The sequence below is a fragment of the Lepus europaeus genome, chromosome 12 (assembly GCF_033115175.1).
Source record: "Lepus europaeus isolate LE1 chromosome 12, mLepTim1.pri, whole genome shotgun sequence".
Taxonomy (NCBI): Eukaryota; Metazoa; Chordata; class Mammalia; order Lagomorpha; family Leporidae; genus Lepus; species Lepus europaeus.
In genome coordinates, this window is record NC_084838.1 from 82,029,010 (window position 1) to 82,046,766 (window position 17,757).

At 41.9% G+C, this 17,757-nt stretch overlaps 1 protein-coding gene across 7 annotated transcripts in view; it reads right to left on the minus strand.

Moving 5' to 3' along the window:
- The window catches only part of TRPM6 (transient receptor potential cation channel subfamily M member 6), a 148,046-nt gene that overhangs the window by 94,081 nt on the left and 36,208 nt on the right, over positions 1-17,757 (minus strand). For 6 of the 7 annotated variants that reach the window (XM_062208420.1, XM_062208423.1, XM_062208425.1 and 3 more), the window contains exons 4-6: positions 11,776-11,953; positions 7,097-7,310; positions 3,555-3,679 (exon numbers count right to left, since the gene is read on the minus strand). In XM_062208420.1, coding sequence (XP_062064404.1) covers positions 3,555-3,679; positions 7,097-7,310; positions 11,776-11,953 — 517 coding nt within the window. Of the gene's footprint in view, positions 1-3,554; positions 3,680-7,096; positions 7,311-11,775; positions 11,954-17,757 lie in introns of those variants that run through there. The other variant, XM_062208424.1, reaches the window with a different exon arrangement.

The following is a 17,757-nucleotide window of genomic DNA, read 5'->3' on the forward strand; positions in this document are numbered from 1 at the left end:
TTATTATGTCTATGGACTCTCCTTTAAGCAGCCCTAATTCTTATTGGCTTTTATTGTTTTTAAGTTTATGTATTTACTTTTATTTAACTGAAAGGCAAAATGACAGAGGGAGAGAGACAGAGAGAGAGAAAAACGTCCATCTGCTTGCTCACTCCCCAGATGCTCACTCCCCAACCAGGGCTGGACCAGGCTGCAACCAGGGCCTGGAGCTCCTTAGCAGGAAGCTGAATCTGAAGCAGAAGCAGAGTTAGGACACGACCTCAGGCACTGCTATATGGGATACAGGCATTCCAAGTGGTGGCCTAACCCACAGAACCACACACCTGTCCCCATATGTACTCTTAGAAGCAAGCACACAGAATATAGAATCAGAGAGACCAAGTTTAAGTTCAGGTTCTTTCACTTACTAACTATCTCTGAGTCATTGCTGCCTCCTTTCTCAGGCTTATTTTCCTAATGTGTAAGCACTATGAGACTTCAAAGAAATAAGGGACATAAAAAGCATGGTGAATTTTAGAAACACTAGATTTTAAAAGTAACTTTAATTCTAAAGCATGACTCTGAGGCCAGAAACCAAAAAGAAAATGATTAATAAAATTATTTCATATTTATTGATGAATATTATAAACAATGTAAAATTTAAAACTGTGAGAAATGCAGTATATACAACAAAAATGTGACTAGATTAAGTTACAATATAAAAAGTCTTTCAAAGGTAAGTGTAAAAACCTTACCTAAAAATGCATGAAAATCATATCAAGAGATGTTGAATCTCACTAGTAATCAAAGAAATAGAACTAAGAATAATTAGGTCTTATTTAAACTTATCAGAATGGCAAGGTTTGATAAAGCCAGATAACCCAGAACTGTCAACGGTCTGGGGAAATGGGTTCCCGCATATCTTGTCCACAGAATATAAATTGTTACCACATTTCCTAAATGCACACACTAACTGGTTCTTCCATTTATTCTACCTTGATAATTATTTTTAGGAAAACAAGCAAGCTAGTACTAAATATTTATATATTTTTATCACAATATTAATATAATTTTCCACAAAAGCAAAAACCAGGAAACTACTTCAATGGACAATAACAGAGGAATAGTTGATTAATAGTTGATTAATTCAAAGTACTCAAATACTATTAGGCACCCTTGATTCTCAACTATCATCTCCTCATATTATGTCCTACTAAAAGCAACCAGCCATTACCTTAGGGAGTAAAAAGTATACACACTGGGCCTGAGAGTTGTTTCATATTTAAAAATTAAGGGAGTTATGAAAAACAATAGAATTGTGTAAAAAAAATGCAGGAGACAGCTTAAAAAGCTCCACTGGCCAAAACAGGACAATTTGAACATGATTAAAGGACAGAAACACATAAAATCTGCTGAAATTCTTGAGTAAGAAAAATCAGGGGTGGGTATTTATGCCAGCAGTTAAGATCCCCATGTTCCATTTTAGAGTACATAAGTTCAAGGTTCAGTCCCAGCCCCTGGCTACAGCTTCCTGCTCATGCAAACCCCAAAAAGCAGCTTCATGGCTCAAGTAATTGGGTCTCTGCTGCCCACATGGGAGACCCAGGTTGAGTTTCAGGCTCCTGGCTTTGGTCTGACCCACTTCTGGCTGTTGGAGACACTTGGGGACTGAATCAAGAGATGAAAGATAAAGATACATTTTTCTGTCTCTCTGCCTTTCAAATACATTTTTTTAAATAAGAAAAAAACCTCAAGAATGATACATCCAATGTCCTAACAGTAGTTAACCTTCTTTATTATGCCTTTTCCAATATCTGATATTTTTATTGAAAAGTTATTAGCCCTACAAATAGACCCATCCATTCCCTTTCAACAAACAAATAGGATGAAAGACTCAATACATAAGAATGAATGAGGCCGGCACCACGGCTCACTAGGCTAATCCTCCGCCTGCGGTGCCAGCACACCGGGTTCTAGTCCCAGTTGGGGAGCCGGTTCTGTCATGGTTGCTCCTCTTCCAGTCTAGCTCTCTGCTGTGGCCCGGGAAGGCAGTGGAGGATGGCCCAAGTGCTTGGGCCCTGCACCTGCATGGGAGACCAGGAGGAAGCATCTGGCTCCTGGCTTCGGATCGGCGCAGCGCGCTGGCCATAGCAGCCATTTGTGGGGAGAACCAACAGAAGGAAGACCTATCTCTCTCTGTCTCTCTCTCTCACTGTCTACCTCTGCCTGTCCAAAAAATAAATAAATAAATAAATAAATAAATAAATAAATAAGAAATACCTGTGGTGACTCTGGCCATGCAAGGTTAAATCTCTCATTTAAAAAAAAAAAAAATGAATGAATGAAACCAATGGGAGAAGAGAAATAGCAAGGCCCAAATTAAGAATATGCCTTATGCAGCTGGCACTGTGTCACAGCAGGTAAAGCCGTTGCCTATAGCACTGGCATCCCATTTGGGTACCCGTTCGAGTCCCAGCTGCTTCACTTTCAATCCAGCTCCTTGATAATGTGCTTGGGAATGTAGCAGACAATGGCCCAGTGCTTGGGCCCCTGAACCCACGTAGGAGACCCGGAAGAAGCTCCTGGCTCCTGGCTTCGGATCAGCCCAGCTCTGGATGATGCGGCCATTTGAGAAGTGAAACAGCAGGTGGAAGACCTCTCTCTCTCTCTTTCTCTCTCTCTCTCTGTAACTCTACCTTTCAAATAAATAAATAAAAATTTTTTAAATTTATTAATTTATTTGAAAGTCAGAGTTACACAGAGAGAGAAGGAGAGGCAGAGAGAGAGGTCCTCCATCTGCTGGTTCACTCCCCAGTTGGCAGCAATGGTCGGAGCTGTGCTGATCCAAAGCCCAAAAGCCAGGAGCTTCTTCCAAGTCTCCCATGAGGGTACAAGGGCCCAGGCACTTGGATCATCTACAACTGCTTTCCCAGGCCATAACAGAGATCTGGATAGGAAGTGGAGTAGCCGGGACTCAAACTGGTGCCCATATGGAATGCCGGCCCTGCAGGTAGTAGCTTTACCCACTACTCCACAGTGCCGGCCCTGATAAAATTGTTTTTAAAAAAGAATATGCTTCATTTCACTACCAGCAAACCATTACAAGCATCAAGCAACACAAGAGCAATAGAAAGGTTTTGTCAAAAGGAACAGCATGATCTGGTTTCTATTTTACATGAATCATTCTAGCTGCTATATTAACAACAGACTGCAATCAGAGATAAGAGCAAGGGTAAGAAAGGAGATTATAACCACTCAGATGTCAGATACTGGTGGCTTGAACCTAAAGAAGAGGTCAGATTCTGGGTGTATTTTAAAAGTCAAGATAAGATAGTTTACAAATGGACCAGATCTGAGGTGTGAGACAAAGCATGGTTCTAGGATTAGTCTGAAGCTTTTCACTTGAGTATCTGCAATGCCATTTTCTAAGATACAGTGAGGGAAGTAGAAGGAAGTCCAGAGTTGCCTTTGAATACATTACATCTGAAGAATCTTCTAGAAATCCAGGTGCAGTGTTACGTAGGAGATTTTGGACACATACTGATTTCCTTGTTGTCAAAGGACTGTCTACTTACATCTTTTCCAATAAGATCTTTCTGGTTCTCAATGACACCCCAAGGAGGGATTCCAACTGTCCAGATTTTTCTCAAGGACTTAGAGGAATGAGCTTTCAGGGCATCTCCAACATGCTTGGACACTCCTACAAACAACCAGTTTAGAAGTCAAGTTTTAGCTCACAAATCACATAAAACACAGTGACTGCCAGGAAGAGAAAAACATGACAAACAGACAAGCATAAAGGCCACTCAAAAAATGTTGCTGGCAGAGAGGAAATAGCTTCTGATATCTTGGCTTCCTTATTCTCACTCAACACCTTTTTCTGTTATCACTGACCTCTGTACCTGCACTATTCCCCTCTGGCTTTGGGCAGTTTCTACCTACCACCTTGGTTCTAATCCCATTCTTGCCTAAGCAGAGTGTCTGTGTCTTGTTCTTTCTCAACAAGCCAATCCTGACACCAGGAATATTTTAAGTTTTTGTTTCTAATCTTCTCCGATCCTGATGTCCCAACAAAACATCTTACAGATGTGTCCCTTGCTTCACTAAAGTAAACTGATTCAAAGTTATAAATAGTTATAACATACCAGGGTCTTTGATATGAGGTGTGAATACCATTTACCCAATTGCTTTATATATAGTAGGTTCTTAAGGTCCATGACAATCAATTTAAGTAAATATCAAAGATTCGTGCCAAATTGTGTTTCACCATAGCTGAGAAACATCTCAAGAATAGACAGAAGTTCATAAGCAGAGTTCCTCTAGTGTAAATATGCACAGAATTAACTGTGCAAGCTGTTAAAATGTAGATTCTGATGGGTTCTGGAAGTAGAGCCTGAGGCTGGTGTTTCCAACAACCTCTCCAGGGATGCTGCCACAGCTACTCCCAGGACCAGTCCTCCAAGAGTTGGGCCCTAGAGAAGCTCTAGTTGAATTAAGTGAGATGTACTGCTATTTGGGTATTTATTTCCCACATCTTTTGTATAGGAAATTGGATGGTAAGGTGAATCACCCATTTATTAACAGTACTGATAACAAGATGATGGTTAAAGTTACTTCATAAGCAATTGTATGACTGCTTGGAGTGCTCCGGTGAGTATAAATTTTGAATTTGATGTTCATCCCATGAATTACCTCACATTATTGTATTTGGGTTCCTTTAGGTTAATTATCCCTAATCTTTTTTAAGTATGGGGTGGGCATTAGTGCAGGGGTTAAGACACCAGGTAAGACGGTTGTGTCCCAAACTGGAATACCTCAGCTTGATTTCCACATCTGGTTCCTAACTCCAACTCCCTGTCAATGAAGACTCCAAGAGGCAGCAATAATGGCTCAAGTGACTGAGTCCCTGCCACCCTTGTGGGACACCTGGTTTGAGCTCTCAGCTCCTAGCTTCAGCTTTGGCCCTGTCCCAGCGAACACGGGTATTTGGGGAGCAAACTAGCATATAAGAGCATTCTTGGCCAATTTCTCTCTCTCTCTCTCTCTCTCTCTCTCTCTCTCCACCTTTCAAAAAAAATTTTTTTTTTAAAAAAGCAGTCAGTAAAATAAAGGACCTAATGCAGTTACTCAAAGAAAAGGCCTTGCCCAAGTCCACTTTTCTCTGAACTCTGTAAAACTTCCCCACCCCTATAAAAAATTGGAAATAAAGTAAGTAATGTACAAATGGACTTGGAAGAAGCTCCTGGCTTTTGGGCTTTGGATCAGCACAGCTCCGGCCATTGCTGCCAACTGGGGAGTGAACCAGCAGATGGAGGACCTCTGTCTCTCTCTGCCTCTCCTTCTCTCTCTGTGTAACTCTACCTTTCAAATAAATTAATAAATTTAAAAAATTTTTATTCATTTATTTGAAAGGTAGAGTTACAGAAAGCTCAAATCTCTTAGATATACTCTTTCTCTTTCTTCCTCTGTCTGCCTTTCTTCCCCCTTTCCTTCCTCCCTCCCTTCCTTCTTCCCTTTTCCTTCCTTCTTTTCTTTCTTTCTTTCTTTCTTTCTTTCTTTCTTTCTTTCTTTCTTTCTTCCTCCCTTTCTTTCTCTCTCTCTCTCTCTCTCTCTCTCTCTCTCTTTCTTTGTCAAAATACACCGTTGGTGAACCAGTGTGTGTTACTAGATGTTCACGCACCTCTCCCCTAAATCAAAACCAGGAAGGAGAGGTCCCACACAGATCCATTGCAATCAGCAAGGCAAAATTTAAACAGGCTCCCTGAGCTCCAGGCAGTAAGCACTACAGAAATTAAGAGACAGAAGTGAGCAGCTCTCGTTGAGATACTGAGGTGCTGCTTCATGGGTCTGTTGGCATCTTGTTTAGATCTTAAAGGACACACAGAATTTAACAGAAGACACTGGCTATGGAATTTCAAATCGAGAGAGAAAAGGGAAGGGGAGATGGGAAACCACAGGTTAATATGACAAAGAAGAAACTGTGTGGAGTCACTAGGTCTCCATTCTGGCTGCACATCAGAGAAACTTTGGAAGCTCCACCCTGAAAGCCTATGATTCATCCACGGAAGAGCCTGTGCATATGTATTTTTTAAAAGCTCCCCAGGTGATTGTAATAGGCAAACAATTCATAAATACTGAGGTAGAGAAATAGGGTTCAGAGGCCACTGTAGGAAGTTCTTGAATGTCAGATTTCAAAGAGCATGAAAGAGCCTGTGACAGAGACAGTGAATGTACTGGCAACCATAGCAGCAATCCAAAAAAGTAATTACCTTCTCATGCCCAATACACTCAATGCAATTTTGCACACTTCACTGACATCTCCAGTGTCTGAGAACTTAACCATGACTGCATGAGTTTAGGTAATGGCCAGGGCCACACATACTATACACTGGCATGGATTCAATGTCCCTTCTACCCTCACCATAGTCTGAAGTTCAGAAAAGAGTATTTTCTGGGGCCAGTGCTGTAAAGCCGCCACCCACAGTGCCAGCATCCCATTTGGGCGTCAGTTCGAGTCCCAGCCGCTCCATTTCCAATTCCACTCTCTGCTATGAACTGGGAAAGCAGTAGAAGATGCCTCAAGTCCTTGGACCCCTGCATCCTTGTGGGAGACCAGGAAGAAGCTCCTGGCTCCTGGCTTCAGATTGGCACAGCTCTGGCCATTGTGGCCATCTGGGGAGTGAACCAGTGGATGGAAGACCTCTCTCTCTCTCTCTCTCTCTCTCTGTGCGACTCTAACTTTTAAATAAATAAATAAATTTCTTTTTTTAAAAAAGAGTATTTTCTGTGCCAGAAGTTTATTTGAAGTTATGTTGAAACAGCAATTTTGATAACAGCAGAGACACATTCCAGGATCGATTTATGACTCAGCTAGACTTGTTTTCCAGTCACTAGGATTTTTGTCTTCCCACTTTATACCACCATATCTCCTGAGAGTAGATAAGAGCCGATTGGGTGCCATGCTACCTGCTTCATGGCCACAAAGAGAAAATAGAAGGAGGACAGAAAGGCAAAATGGAGGGAGGGAATGAAAGAGGGAAGGAAATAAGGGGAGGAAAGAAAGAAAGGAAGGAAGGAAGAAACGGAACAGAGAGAAAGAGAGAGAAGCGTGCTGTACCAGTATTGATGCCTTCGGTTATTATCCACGCCCCTGTGGTCTCTGCGGCTTTGACCAAACCTTGACTGAAGATCTCTTTAATCTTGGAAGGCATCCTAAAGCTCTGGATGCCCCCATGGACGGAGATCACCAGCTTTGGCAATTCCATCTTCCACTCTTGCAACATTAAATGTAAAAGATGATCCAATTTTGTATCATAAGATGTTCTGATATACTGAAACACACACATATATGCATGAACAGAAAACAGTGAAAAATACATGACAGGTACAGGAATAATAAGCACACAGCAGGGCAACTGAAATAACCAAACCCTGAAAGGAAGTGTCTGGGGTCTCTTTAAAGCTTCATGGAATGGAAATATTTACTTTTACATGATCCCACACCCCCTTCAGTTCCTTCTGGGAATTACAAATCACTGTAGGAAAGCTTCCTCTGGCTTCAGGGCTAGCCCACTAATGTTCTCCAAAAGGCCTGGTCAAAATCACTACATCAGAAAAACCATTAATAAAAAGCTTTAAGACATAGGTAAAATGAGATTTTCCATAAGTGCTATGGTTTTTAATTTACTTGGCCATTCCACATATTTGTACAATTCAAATTAAGATTCAGGAGCATGTACATTTCATTTATTATAAATTTTACCTTCTAACTATTTCTTTCATATACCATTATCCCTCCAAAAAACATTTTCTTTCCCAAAATAAACACTTTTCACAAAGCAGTAATGTCTGAATAGTCAATACCAGCAAAAGAAAATGAAGAAATTCCAAACCAGCATACAGAAGCTCCAGAATCATTTTGCATTTTGTCTAGGAGTATGTGGCATGACTGGTTTTCTTTTTCTAGAAAATTCTGCCTCTATAGGCCATTGAAAGAGTATAATCTTGAAATGAATTTTCCTTCCTCAAGCATTAGCCAACCAACAGCAAAAATAAGTCAGATATATAGAAATAAGGAATAAGAGCAATTAAAACTATTAATTAAAAACTAAGCCAAAAATAATCACAGTGAAGCTCTCTATACAAGCAAATAGGATCTATCCTCCAGAATACAACAGCAGTTTAAAACCATTCATTCTTCCATGAACTTAATCATACACAATCTTAATTTCATAATTAAAATACTAGAGTTTGTTTTTTTATTTTTTAAAATATTTGTTTATTTATTTGAGAGGCAGACAGAAGGAGAGACAGGGAGAGAGATCTTCCATCCACTGGTTCACTCCCCAAATGGCCACAATGGCCACAGTTGGGCCAACCTGGACTGAACCATCATGAGGGTACAGCCATCACAAAATGTGTGATAGGAAAAGAAAATCTAAGGACAATCATGATTCAATTTACAAGTGAGGAAAGTGAATTTTCCTGGCTTTATTATATATTAATATAGTAGGAAAAAAATACAAGTTGACTTGTGAAATGGTTTATATTGCAGCAAACAAGAAGAAGGGCAGAGAAGCCAGCCCTGTGCGGTGCACCTCCTCTCTAGCCCAGCTCTTCCTGCCAGCTCTATGCTCCTTCAGCTCTAAGTCCTCCTGGTCCTAGAAGACATCATGCCTTGAGATTTCAGGAAAAACTCCCAAGGTGATCTAAATTATCAGTTCCAGAGTCTTCTCTCCCAAAGGCTGATGGAAAACTATGCCAAAGCCTCATGACGACTGTCCTACATCTCCTTTGTAACCAACTCCCTTAGGCAGAAGCCCTGGGCAGACATTCACCTCAGATCCTACGCACAATAGGATAAAAAGATAAACCCCTGGGAAGGGGAAAGCAGCGTCAGAAGATGAATAACTGACCCCTGTTGGCTGCTCCAGATAAACCTGGACAGAATTTTAGGTCCAAACACAACACTTTCTCTTCTGAGACGCCAAATAAAATTCAGATACACAGACTGTAAAGCGAGCCTCATGCTACATGTAAAACGTATTCACGATCAAGAAATCCGTCTAGCCGTATATTCAGTCCTCCTAGAAGCTATTCTTCACCCTGCATGGGCTTACCCTTCAACTCCATCAGACCCCAATCACCTCACTAGCCTTTCCAGTCCCAGCACAGCTGCTCTTCCTTTCAGCTGGCCCCTCTCTCCACACAACCCCCCAGGAGTCCGCCTTTCATCCCAACATTCCCTTTGCATGGCCCTCTCACCCTCTACGATACTGTATATTGATTCCTCTGTCCTTCACCCTACATCATGCACTGTTAGTACATGGAACATACGCACTTAGGGGTACAGCAAGTATTGGAGGCCCAATAAATATTTATTAAGTATATGAAAATATGAGTACATAAAAATGACTAAGAATAAATACAAAAGCAAAAAAACAAAACAAACAAACAAAAAAAACCCAGAGTAAAATTTCAGGTGAAAATTTCACAGAGGGTTCTATAAGAAATTACCCTCCAGGGGCCAGCGCTGTGGCTTAGCGAGATAGGCCACCACCTGCAGTGCCGGCATCCCATATGGGTGCCCGTTCAAAACTCAGCTGCTCTACTTCCGATTCAGCTCTCTACTGTGGCCCAGGAAAGCAGTAGAAGATGGCCCACATCCTTGGGCCCCTGCACCTGCGTGGGAGACAGGGAAGAGGCCCCTGGCTCCTGGTTTTGGATCAGCTCAGCTCCAACCATTGCAGCCAACTGGGGAGTGAACCAGCGGATGAAGACTTTCTTTCAGCCTCTCCTCTCTCTGCATAACTCTTTCAAATAAATAAATAAATCTTTTTAAAAAAACAAAAAGAAAGAAGTCTCCAAAAAAATTGGAGAAAGAAATGGAGTCAATTTTTTGATAATTAAAGAAAATATCTACATAAATGCAGGAGGCCTAATAACTGGAAATGCAGATCATTGTGGAACCACTTTGTGAAACTGTATCAGGATTGCAATATTAAGAACTGGTGTTGGCCGGCGCTGTGGCTTAACAGGCTAATCCTCCACCTTGCGGCGCCGGCACACTGGGTTCTAGTCCCGGTTGGGGCGCCGGATTCTATTCCGGTTGCCCCTCTTCCAGGCCAGCTCTCTGCTGTGGCCCAGGAAGGCAGTGGAGGATGGCCCAAGTCCTTGGGCCCTGCACCCGCATGGGAGACCAGGAGAAGCACCTGGCTCCTGGCTTTGGATCAGCGAGATGCGCCGGCCGCAGCGGCCATTGGAGGGTGAACCGATGGCAAAAAGGAAGACCTTTCTCTCTGTCTCTGTCTTTCTCTCTCATTATCCACTGTGCCTGTCAAAAAAAAAAAAAAAAAAAAAAAAAAAAAAAAAAAAAAAAAAAAGAAGAAGAACTGGTGTTTCAAATCCATCCAACTGATGGCCATATTCTGGAGCACAGATGAGCTAGAGCTTTCCTGAGGGGCGCTGCACCTGCAGTTTCCCTAGCAAAAGATGCCTCTAAGAAAACAGCAGGTAGGCCGGCGCCGCGGCTCAATAGGCTAATCCTCTGCCTTGCACTGGGTTCTAGTCCCGGTCGGGGCGCCGGGTTCTGTCCCGGTTGCCCCGCTTCCAGGCCAGCTCTCTGCTATGGCCAGGGAGTGCAGTGGAGGATGGCCCAAGTGCTTGGGCACTACACCCCATGGGAGACCAGGAAAAGCACCTGGCTCCTGCCTTCGGATCACTGTGGTGTGCCAGCCAGAGCAGCCATTGGAGGGTGAACCAACGGTAAAGGAAGACCTTTCTCTCTGTCTCTCTCTCTCACTGTCCACTCTGCCTGTCAAAAAAAAAAAAAAAAAAAAAGCAGCAGGTAATTAACCTGCACAAAACAAAACACACTAAGCGACAGCTAACCTGTCAATACTACACAAATCACATGCTAAATTCCCATAAAGGGACAGGAAAGACCAAGTTAGTATCCTTTGGTGGGTGAAGACCTTTATCTTTCCTGAGAAGTGGCCCTCATAAGAACTTTGAAGATAAGAACAGTCACAAGCTATTGGTAATCCCTATGGCCATCATTCAGCTAAAACCTGATCATTAGTACTAACTTTTCTATATCCAAGAGCAATAAGCCTGGCCCGGCGCTGTGGTGTAGAAGGTAAAGCTGCCACTTGCAGTGCCAGCATCCCATATGGGCACCAGTTCAAGTCTCAGCTGCTCCACTTCTGATCCAGCTCTCTGCTACGAACTGAGAAAGCAGTAGAAGATGGCCCAAGTGCTTGTGCCCCTGCACGCACATGGGAAGACCCAGAGGAAGCTCCTGGATCCTGGCTTTGGATCAGCGCAGCTCTGGTCATTGTGGCAAATTGGGGAGTGAACCAGTGGATGGAAGACCTCTCTCTCTCTCTCACTCCCTCTCTCTCTCTCTCTCTGCCTCTCCTTCTCCCTCTGTGTAACTCTGACTTTCAAATAAATAAATAAATCTTTTAAAAAAAAAATAGCAATAAGCCAGTCTTCTGCAGAGAGTAGAAGCTTGCTGAAAGAGAAAAGTTAATCAATGAAAGAGCTGGCCACATCACAACTGGGAAAGGTGCAATGGCCCTCTGACATAAAGGAAAGAGAGAATCATGTTCTTATCAAGGGATTAATAACTTGGATTGATTTACAACAAAACCAGGGCATCTGATTATCTACACTTGGTCTATGGCCATATCACCCTGAACAAACTTGATTTCATCTGATTATCTACACTTCAAGATACATTTGGAGGTTATCCTCTATTCAAAACCAGAAAAACAACTTAGGTTATTAGCAAACCTTGGAGTGGTAGATGTGATCTCCATCTTGGAAGTTAATGGTGCCAAAGGTATCTGTAGGACTTTTCGTTGTGTGTTTCTCAACAGACCATTGTTCATTTTCATCATCCTTCGCAGCTGACATGCTCCAGGCATAATCTATTCCATGATGGTCTCCAATCAATCGACCACAGTAACATCTTAAATTCAGAGAGAAAAAAAAAAAACTTTAAATAGGAAATTGATGCAATATTTCTGCATTTTCCTAGAGGGATATATAAATGCCATAAATAAGGTTACTTCAGAAAGTTTGTGAAATAATGGAATTAAATAAGTTTATTTAGGCAGCAAGAAAGAGAGAGCGAGAGAGAGAGAGAGAGATCTTCCAGCTACTCCAAATGCCTGCAATAGTTGGGGCTGGATGAGGCCAAAGCCAGGAGCCTAGAACTCAGTCTGAGTCTACCACATAGGTGGCAGGGACCCAAGTACTTGATTAATTATTAGCTACTTCCCAGGAGGCTCATTAACAGGAAATTGGATCAGAAGCAGAGTAGCTGGGATTCAAATGAGACATTCCAATATGGGATGTGAGTGTCCCAAACTGTAGCTTAACCCACCACACCAAAACACTTGACCCTAATATGAAAAATTTTGAAACCAATACATTATTTTTCCATTTCTTTCTTTCTTTCTTTCTTTCTTTTTTTTTTTTTTTCTGATAGGCAGAGTTAGACAGTGAGAGAGAGAGACAGAGAGAAAGGTCTTCCTTCCATTGGTTCACCCCCAAATGGCTGCTACGGCCAGCGCACTGTGCCGATCCGAAGCCAGGAGCCAGGTGCTTCCTCCTGGTCTCCCATGTGGGTGCGGGGCCCAAGGTCCTGGGCCATCCTCCACTGCCTTCCAGGGCCACAGCAGAGAGCTGGCCTGGAAGAGGGGCAACCAGGACAGAATCTGGTGCCCCAACCGGGACTAGAACCCAGGGTGCCAGCGCCACAGGCGGAGGATTAGCCTAGTGAGCTGCGGCACCGGCCCAATACATTATTTTTCACAATAAGCATTGTCCATGAACTTCTTGAAGACCCTTTGTATTAACAATTCATAAACATTCACATTAAGATTTCTAACATTGTATTGTGTTCTAAGTTTAAAGATTTATTTATTTTATTTGAAAGGCAGAGTTACAGATGGGTTAGGGGAAGAGAGAGACAGAGAGGGAGAAAGAGAGAGAGAGAGAGAGGTCTTCCATTCACTGGTGCACACCCCAAATGGCTGCAACGGCTAGAGTTGGACCATACTGAAAGCAAGATCCTGGAGCTTCTTCTGGGTCTCCCACATGGGTTCGGGGCCCTAGCGCTTGGGCCATTTTCTACTGCTTTCCCAGGTGCATTAGCAGGGAGCTGGATTGGAAGGGGAGCTGGGAATTGAACTGGCACCCAAACGGGATCCCGGTGCTGCAGACGGCAGCTTAATCTGCTACACCACAGCGCAGCCTCATGTGTTGTGTTCTAAGTTTAGAAACATCCTCAGTGGTCCTTTCCCTTGACTGCAGACTATAATCATTTGGGTATTGTTTTAAAAACAATACTAAGGGGCCAGCATTGCAGCACAGCGGATTAAGCCACTGCCTGCAACGCTGGCATGCCATATTGGCACCTGTTGGCATCATGACTATTCCACTTCCAATCTAGCTCCCTGCTAATGGCAACAGAAAAATGCCCCAAATACTTGGGCCCCTGTACTCACATGAGAAACCTGGAAGAAGCTCTCGGCTCCTGGCTTCTGCCTGGCCCAGCACTGCCCATTGAAGCCATTGGGGAAATGAACCAGAGGATGGAAGAGATATCTCTCTCTCTCTCCCTCCCTCCCTCTCCTGTAACTCAGCCTTTGAAATAAATAATGAATTTTTAAAAAACCCTAAAAATCTCTTATACGTTCATTTTCAGAGCAGCATTAACAATAGCCATGAGATAGAAGCAACCCAAATATCTTTCAATGGACAAATAGGTAAAACCTGGTGTACAAAGTGACTTCAAACACAGCAGTTTGGGCCGTTTCTTGAGATGCTCACATGCTGGAAGTCAAGTTTGACATATTGGAATTGTCTGGTGGGAGTGGCTGCTTCTGATCCAGCTTCCTGCTGATATTCCTGAAAAGCAGTTGATCGATGGCCCAAGTGCTTGTATTCCTGCCAACTATGTGGGGCACTTGGATAGAGTCCCTGTCTTAAACTTGGCTGCTACAGACATTTGGGGCATGATCAGTACATGACAGACCTCGATCTCGATCTCTCTCTGCCTTTCAAAATAAATCAATAAAACATTTTTGAAAGTTTTTTGGAGGGGTCGGCACTGTGGCGTAGCGGGTCAAGCCTCTGCCTGCAGTGCTGGCATCCCACGTGGGCGCCAGTTCGAGTCCCGGCTGCTCCACTTCCGATCCAGCTCTCTGCTATGGCCTGGGAAAGCGGTAGAGGATGGCCTAAGTCCTTGGATCCCTGCACTCACATGGGAGACTCGGAGGAGGCTCCTGGATCCTGGCTTTGGATTGGCGCAGCTCTGGCCATTGTGGCAAATTGGGGAGTGAACCAGCGGATGGAAGACCTCTCTCTCTCTCTCTCTCTCTGCCTCTCCTTGTCTCTGTGTGTAACTCTGACTTTCAAATAAATAAATCTTTTTTAAAAAAGTTTTTGGAAATACAAATGTAAATATTGGTCATCAATAAAAGCTGACATCAAGGTCAGCACATTTTTCTTAGCAATGATACCAGCCATTTAGTACATCCCTAAGGAACAGAAGGTTCAACCATGTCAATGCAGTCTCTTTTTTACATTATTTACTGAAAAAAAGCACAGGCGCCCTTTTAAAACAATTTTTAAGATTAGAGACAAAAAGAAATCATAAGGAACAAATCAGGTACATATCTAGTAATTTCCTATTGAAACTCTCACAAAATTCTCCTTATTTGATGAAAGGCATAAGCCAGGGCATTGTGGTGGTGAAGAAGGACCGTCTGCAGATGCTCTCCCAGACATTATTCTTTCTGCTAAAGCTTTGGCTAACTTTCTCAAAACACTCTCCTAATAAGCAGACATTATTCTTCTTTGGCTCTCCAGAGACCCAACAAGCAAAATGCCTTGAATGTCAAAAGACCTGTGGCCATGACCGTTGCTCTTGACAGGTTCATTTTGCTCTTACTAGAACATTTCCACCTCTTGGTAGCCATTGCTTTGATTGTGTTTTGTCTTCAGGATCACACTGGTAAAGCTACGTCCCATCTCCTGCTCCAAATCTTGGAAGAAATGCTTCAGGATCTTGATGTCATTTGTTGAAAATTTCCACTGAAAGCTCTGCTATTGTCTGCAGCTGATGTGGGTACAACAGTTCTGTCACCTATTGAGCAGAAAGTTGTCTTCACTTTAATTTTCCAGTGAGAACTGTGATTATCATGTTGGCTATTGTTTCTGATAATAATCATTGGTACAGAAGCCAGGAGCTTCTTCTGGGTCTCCTACACAAGTGGCAGGGGCCCAAGCACTTGAGGCATCTTTTGCTGCTTTTCCCAGGCAATTAGCAGGGAGCTGAATTAGAAGTGGAGCTGCTAGGACTTGAACCAGTGCCAGTATCCCAGATGGTAGCTTGACATGCTATGCCACAATACCAGCACTGCCTTTTATAAAATATATATATATATATATATATATACATATATATATATATATATATATATATTTGAAAGTCAGAAGTCAAAAATATTTATTTGAAAGTTACAGAAGTAGAGGGAGAGACAGAGAGAGAGACTCATAAACTTTTCCTAGAGCATCAGTGATTTCACCATTCTTCCACCCATGCTTCACTTCAGTTTGATTTTTTTCCTTGTTTTAATTTCAGTAAAATTCCTGTTTCTTTGACAGGGGCTCTTTTTCCTTCTTAGCACCTCAAACTAGATCCTATTCAGACATGTTACAACCAGTTAGTACAAGTTTATTTTGGTGCAAAAAAATGAAATTCATGCTTATTTTTTTCATAACATATTTTCCATGAACTTTTTGAAGATCTCATATACATACAAAGGAGTATTATTAGGATTTAGAACAGAAGTAAATTTTGACATATACAACAACATGGATGAATCTTGAGTATATTATGCTAACTGAAATAAACAAGTCATAAAAAATTGTATAATTGCACTTAAATAAGTTATCTAAAATAGTCAAATTTACAGGGAAAAAAAGCAGAATGCTTATTTCCAGTGGCTGGGGAGGAGACAAGTTGTTATTTAATAGTTATTTAATGGATACAAAGTTTCAGTTTTGCAATTTAAAAAGTCCTGGAGACCCACTGCACAATAATATAAACTTACTCAATACTAGTGAACTGCACACTTAAAAAACGCTAAGGTAATTTTTAAAAAGTATTTATTTTAAACATCTATAATTTATTCTATGTCAAATAATACCTCAATAAATTTGCTAATAATTCAAATATTAATATGCAAGTAAAATTATCTTCATGTTAGTTCCTCATTCATATAAATATGAAGGAATGACAATGCAAATAAAAAAGATGGAACATTAAAGACATATGTAGACATAGAACTATAATTACAAGAAAGCCATGAATGACACTTCACTATAAATTAAAAAATATAGTAAGTTCTATAATGTAATTTTAAAGGAAGGAAAATTTAAGAAACACTCCTGAAAATAATTAGAAACTTTTCAAAACATTGGTATTTTAAAAAATTCTAACAGCTGGGGCCAGCACTGTGGTGTAGTGCGTAAAGCTGACGCCTACAGTACCGGCATCCCATATGGGTGCCAGTTCTGGTCCCAGCTGCTCCTCTTCAGATCCAGCTCTCTGCTATGGCCTGGGAAAGCAGTGGAAGACAGACCAAGTCCTTGGGCCCCTGCACCCACGTGGGAGACCATAGGAAACTCCTGGCTCCTGGCTTCAAATCAGAGCAGCTCCTGCAGTTGCGGCCAATTGGGAAGTGAACCAGCAGATGGAAGACCTCTCTCTCTGTCTCTCCCTCTCACTGTCTGTAATTCTATCTCTCAAATAAACAAATAAAAAAAATCTCTAAAAAAAAAGTTTTTGTGGGGGTTGGCACTATGGTGTAACGGGTAGAGCCACCGCCTGCGGTGCTGGCATCCCATGTGGGCACTGGTTCGAGTCCCAGCTGCTCCACTTCCGATCCAGCTCTCTGCTATGGCCTGGGAAAGCAGAAGAAGATGGCCCAAGTCCTTGGGCCCCTGCACCCGCATGGGAGACCTGGAGGAAGCTCCTGGCTTCTGGCTTTGGATCGCCACATCTCCAGCCGATGCAGCCAATTGGGGAGTGAACTAGCAGATGGAAGACCTCTCTCTCTCTGACTCTCCCTCTCTGTGTAACTCTGACTTTCAATTAAAATAAATAAATCTTTAAAAAAAAATTCTAACAGCTACATAAAACATATTTGTGGGGTACCATGTGGTGTTTCAATATTTTTTCTAATTTTGATACTTTTTTTTTCATGTTCAAATAAGGGTAAACATATCTATATCCTCAAACACTTATCGCTACTTTATGGTAAAAACATTCAAAATTCTTTCTTGTATCTTTTTTAAAATTGTATTACCATTTTAAATTATACTATAGCCACTCTACAGTGCAGAATGCCAAAACTTATTTCTCCTTCCTAACAATAAATTAGAACCCATTAACTCTCCCCATACCTCTCACACTCATTCTCTGGAGCCTCTGGTAACTACCATTTTACTCTCAAATTCTGTAAGATCAATTTTTTTTAGATTTCATATATGAGTGAAATGATGAAGTACATATTTTTCTGTGCTTTATTTCACTTAACATAATGACTTCCAGTTCCATCCATGTTGTCACAAATGACAAGATTTCAGCCCTTCTTATAGCTGAATAGGATTCTCTTAGGGATATGTACCACATTTTGATTACCCACTGATCAGCTGATGGACACTTAGGTTGTCTGCAATTTTACAAAATATTTAATA